The sequence below is a fragment of the Aythya fuligula genome, chromosome 2, assembly GCF_009819795.1.
Source record: "Aythya fuligula isolate bAytFul2 chromosome 2, bAytFul2.pri, whole genome shotgun sequence".
NCBI lineage: Eukaryota > Metazoa > Chordata > Aves > Anseriformes > Anatidae > Aythya > Aythya fuligula.
Genome location: NC_045560.1, coordinates 130,249,740 through 130,255,193, shown reverse-complemented (window position 1 = coordinate 130,255,193; position 5,454 = coordinate 130,249,740). Strand labels below are relative to the sequence as shown.

The window sequence follows — 5,454 nt, the reverse complement described above, 5'->3', positions numbered from 1 at the left end:
AGATTCTGCAATGACAGATGCTGCAAACTAGAAGGGTACAATTGCACGATCCCCCAGACTTCTGAATCCAGTCATTAGAAATCTTCTCATCACCTGCTTATAAATAGTTTCAATATTAGGGCCTGTTTGTCTGGCGTGACAGAACTTCACTTTTTAATTTAGCCCTACCTGACAGCTCCTTGGAAAACTACTTACATCACAGGCTCTATTTCCCAACCAGTGTAAAAGTAATACTCAAGACACTGATATTTCTGAGTATTTATTGTGGCACTTTAAAGCATATAAACTCCATTTCTAGATGTTTCAAGCCAGTTTAAAATAATAATAATAATAAAATGAGGCTTTAAGTTTTAGGCAGTATTTCAGTAGATTTTGTTTAAGAGTTTGTAGAATGATACTAGACAGGAAATAGGAATTTTGCTAGGAAAACAAAGAGTGTTCTCAAAATAAGGCTTCCTTGAAGCAAAGCACTTACGTGTTTACTTAGGTTTATCATATCTATTGGCTCAACAGTATGTGTATTTCTTCAGATAAGAAATGTATGGGTTTGAAACGTGAAAAAAAGAAACCAACCCCTGAAAATACACTCCTCTATTTAAACACCAACAAGGCTTATCTCTTATTTATACCCACCAAATTCTATTTACTTTGTTAACATGCAAGATAGAAACAACTGTAGAGCCTGAATTTGAAATGCTTTTTTCTTTTTCAAATTTTAATACCATAGTAATTAAAGATGAAAAGGCTGGTCAAAATTCAGTTTGCTATTAACTGTTTGCTATCAAACTTGGCATGATCTTGAACTGAAGACAGTTTGTAGCAAAGCCTAAAACCAAACTGAGTTTTTATAAAACCTCACTTTAAAATTCTACTATAGTAACAACATTTCCACTTCATATATTTGAAAATTTTCTTTAATAGCCTCTTAAGTTCAGAATAGTTACATAATAGTTACATCACGGCTTTTAAAAAGGATTGCACTCAGCTACTCAGTCCATTGAAATACTAGAAAACGGGGAAAAGGAAATTATGGAGTGTAAAGGAGCTCTGTCCACTGAACTGAGTTGTTTGTAGCAAGTTCCTACTGAATATGAAGACGTCCTCACGCCTTCTGGTAGACTCTAATACACTTGACACCATTCATGTCACATTCCTAGAAGATAAAGAAATTAATTGATTAATTTGCCTTGGTACAGAATACAAGGAAAAAGGCTGCAGCTGAAAGATCTTTTAGAGTTACTTCTCAGGCTACCGGCAAACAGCACTCAAGGATGAGAAAGCGAGACTGAACTCACCACCACCAACTGTCCATCCACAAGTTTCCGTGTTATTATGGTCTTCTTGCCATCCCACTCCTGTTCCTGGATCAATGACCCATCATCTTTTAAGTTGATAAGCGTCTGAAATAAAGAACCCAAGACTCAATATCTTACCCATGGCATTTGATGAAGGCTGATGTTTTCTAACACTTTAATCCAAAGGAAAAAATCCCACCCCGGCTCACTCAATAGTAATTTTGTCATTGTCATGTACAAAGCTGGGATATTATCTTATATTTTTATTGATCCTCTTCTTACATTAGCTCACTGTTCATTCACTACTCTGACACATTCCTGCATGCAACAGACCTTTGACAGCATGCTTGATTTCAATTAACAAGAGCAAATGATGTTCTCTGTTCATTGCTTTGTCCATGGGCTTTGAGCTTTTGTGTAACATTTATCTGATCTTGCAAAAACAGATGAATTGCCAGAATGGCATTGAAGGTGGGGGGAAATGGTACATACACAGCAGTCACACAAGAAGAAAAGAGACATATTTGAGGACTTCTTTGTTGTTAACCTCCTTTTGGGTGAATATGCTCCCCACTCAGTGCAGAGAGAAGCCTTTTTGCCTTCTAAAACTGGTGATTAGGAACTGTGATTCACATTTATGCCTGGTGTGTAACCCCTGCACACTGAACCAGGCTCTTGTTATGCAAATAGTAGAGACTGAGCGGTCAGGTTAACTGTAGGGTTGAATTGCCTCTGATTAAACATCAATGGGATTTTTTCCATAGGCTTCAAATAAAGTGGCATTTGGCTTTAACATGGATTTAAATGTCTATTGGTTTTACTAACACAGTGCTTGCCTAACAAATTGAAAACAACAAAATACAGAAGACATGACTAGCTTCAGCATTTTCCCTCTTTGGAAATTGCTTAATCCAGAAAAAAAACATTAATTGATTTCAATGAGACTTACAGTGACAGCTGTTCATCAAATAAAGCATTGTTAGTATGGATGTAAAAGCTGACTTTTAAACAGTATCTTCATCTATGAAACACTCAAAGAATTGTGTTTATTCAACAGAAAATCTAATATACTGACCTGAGTTTTTCTGCCATCTAATGTACTTTCCTCAAACTTCTCACCAAGCTTGAAGCTGAACTGTGAAGTTTTGAAGGTGCTTTCTGTTTTTACGGTGATTGTATCTCCATCCTTAATAATGTAAACATCTGGTTTGGCCATGCTTCCCATTTTTCTCATGGCCATACCCACACCTGCAAGGCAAGAGGCACCAAGTGTCACAAAGTCAGTTAAACCCTATAAGGCTTCGGACCACACAAAAGTTCAAACACCTAATTCCCATTTAGTCATTTAAGTACCCTTGAAAATCAAAGCTCAAGAGTCACAAAGAAAAAGGATGTTTCAAATTATCCATTAATGGGGAAGGGAAAAAAAGCATATTTGCATGGTTATTCCTCTGCTTCCTCAAAGAGATAAGGTTAAATCTATTTCGCCTTATCAAAGATTGACTGATGTACCAGAACTCAGCAATAATTTTTTACAAACAGAAATGTGCAATAAACAGGAAAACAAAGACAAAAGCATAAAGTAACATAAGTGTTTCCTTTCAGTTCTGAATGTTTTAAAAATTCTAGAGAATTAACTGACTGGTGAATCCACTCATGTATTTATTTCAACTTACTCAAGATACACTCTTCAATCACGCTATACACAATTACAAGCATGTGAGTTTTAATAAGATTTCATCCTCTACATCCTGTCTCCAAAATATAGGCTTCTGAATTAGAATACTCCCATCATGTGAAATCCTGCTTGCAGGCAAATTATGGGAGCAGGGAAAAAAAAAAAAAGAAAAAAGGACCTTGAGAGAAATGACCTTTGCAAATGACTGAAAATTCGGCACATTAAGGGAGACATCTGGAGACAGTTGTTCTCAAAACCCTTCAGCAAAAAGAGATTCACCCTCCCTCAGCCTCTGTGTGCCCTGTTTGAGTGCTTTGCTTGAGTCTTTTTGATCTGAAGGGTGAAGAAATCAGTAAGAGGGTGCTCAGGCAACAAACTAGACTCCATTAAACTGGAAAGTGTAGATCCTGAACCAAGAATTGATAAGCAACCAAACAGAGCAGAAAGTGCTACCAAGTCAGCGAACATCCGTGCTCTGCAATTGGCGTGGTTAGGAATGCTGTCAGATACAGCACAGCACTCCACTGGAGTGTGCAGCATACTCGGGTGGGGGCTGAGTCCACACAACAAAGATTACAGTTTCCTTGGAAGGTGAAATTAAGGAAGAAATTCCCAGACACTGCTTCTCCAGAATCAGCTCAGATTCAAGGAATGAATAATGATGTAAGCGTCAGCCTGCAGAGCAAAAAACAGTCCTCCTCAGTCCAGGTTTTGTGCATGGAACTGGAAGTTACTGGCGCGGTGTCCCCCACCCATCCCTTTGCCGTTGTCCAGTCCACAGCCATCAGTGAGTTATTTGACCAGCTACGCCTTGAAATCCGACTAGAGATGAGCCAAGTAATTTTCTCCGTATGGCAAGGAGTGAAATTCACACTCCTTTATCCTTGAACATTTTTACACAAAGTGAGCAGAACCTGCAGAATCCCATTTATAGTGTGTCTCAATAGGATCAAAGGCAGTTTCCTAAGTAGTCAGCAAGGGTGAGATCCAATAAAGGACTGGTTCCTAAAGGATGACTTGGAGTAAGCTTACTTGCCTAAATTGCAACTGTAAAACAGAAAAGTGACTGGTTTAAGATTGCCATCTGAACACAAACAAACTCACTTGCTGCCTACACATGGGAGGTGCTCTGTAGTTGCAGCACTTAATTTCTACTTTGAAGTTGCAGTTTGGGCACATGCCCGGCCCCGGCCACCAGACGCGAGCACCGCAGCATCCTGATGAACTGAGCAGAGCTTTACATTCTTGAATTTCCTCCACTAAAGTCTCCCACAGGGCTTAATCCAGAGGGTTATCTCAGATCATACCTATCACACATTGACAGGTCTCTCACAAAGTGCGCTTACAGCCCCTGCTTTCTGCAGAGCACAAATGCAGTGATGCCTTTTGTATTTGTGCGCGACCTAAATTCCTTCCTCTCCTCCCTCCAAAGACATTCAAGGCAAAAATTTTCCACCTCCTGAGAAAGTATCCTAGCTTTCAGCAGAAAATCACAGCTTCTGGGCTACATGAACACCACAGTGTTTCTACCACCTGTTGGCCAGGATGCTCACAGAGGCGGCTGCCAGTGTCAGCCCTGCTCTTGATTCAGTAACTCGGTGTTGCAAAACATACAGCAACCTGGAGCTGGGGATGGCAAGCCGGGGACATCCCCTTGAGATACAGAAGGGCACAAGCAGCCGGTGGCAATGCTCAGGGTACCTGCGGGCAGCCGATCTGCCGGGGGTCTCTCGGAGACACCCGCGGTGCCTCCCTGGGGATGCAGCAGGGCTGCGGGGGGGGCAGGGGGCGCGCAGGCTGCAGGGGATGGGCAGCTGCCCCCGAGCCATTACGGTGCAAAAAAAATAAAAATAAATAAATAAAATGGAATGGAATGGGATGGAACAAAATGGAATGGAATAAAAAAAAATAAAAATAAAATGGGTAAAATAAAATAAAATAAAATTAAAATAAAATAAAATAAAATAAAATAAAATAAAATAAAATAAAATAGCGCCGCCGCCTCCCTGCAGCCCCCCCGTCCGCGGACCTTGGACAGAGCCCTGCCGGCGTGCGGCGAGCCCCTGTGCCCTTACCCAGCTCCTTCATGTACTCCTCGAAGCCCTCGCTGGAGACGAGGCACCATTTGCCTAAAAACGCATCGATGGCCATGGCGGCAGCGGCAAAAGCGGCGGCGGCTCCGGCGGGGTTGTCGGCGGGGCTGCGGCGGGCGGCGGACGGGCGGCAGCGGCCCCGCGGGCGGCTTTATGGCCGGGCCGCGGCCGTGTGGGGCCGGGCACAGCCAATGGGGCGCCCGCCGCGCCCCGGCCCCTTCCCCGCCGAGCCCCCGCCCGGCGAGACCCGCCCGCGGCGGCCGTGACAAGAGCGGGCACGCCGCGGTGCTGCCCGGCCTCCTCCTCCTCCTCCTCCTCTCCTTCCTCCTCCTCCTCCTCCTCCTCCTTCTCCTCCGGTGCGAAGCTGGTCGTTGGGATTTGGGCCCCA

At 42.9% G+C, this 5,454-nt stretch overlaps 1 protein-coding gene across 1 annotated transcript; it reads right to left on the bottom strand.

Annotated features, from left to right (window-relative positions):
* Positions 1 to 243: 243 nt before the first annotated feature.
* LOC116486300 (fatty acid-binding protein 5) lies at positions 244 to 5,178 on the bottom strand. Its single transcript, XM_032182418.1, has 4 exons — positions 5,049 to 5,178; positions 2,371 to 2,543; positions 1,296 to 1,400; positions 244 to 1,153 (listed from the first exon to the last, which is right to left on the bottom strand). The coding sequence occupies exons 1-4, from the start codon at positions 5,122 to 5,124 to the stop codon at positions 1,103 to 1,105; spliced, it is 405 nt and encodes a 134-aa protein (XP_032038309.1). The 5' UTR covers positions 5,125 to 5,178; the 3' UTR covers positions 244 to 1,102.
* Positions 5,179 to 5,454: the final 276 nt, after the last annotated feature.

What these genes read in the sequence shown, in the direction of transcription:
- LOC116486300 (XM_032182418.1), bottom strand. Translation starts at nt 5,124, where the DNA reads ATGGCCATCGATGCGTTTTTAGGCAAATGGTGCCTCGTCTCCAGCGAG. An exon ending in GGAGTACATGAAGGAGCTGG is followed by an intron (nt 2,544 to 5,048) that starts GTAAGGGCACAG and finishes CTTGCCTTGCAG; the next exon opens with GTGTGGGTATGGCCATGAGA. An exon ending in TGGATGGACAGTTGGTGGTG is followed by an intron (nt 1,154 to 1,295) that starts GTGAGTTCAGTC and finishes TTTATCTTCTAG; the next exon opens with GAATGTGACATGAATGGTGT.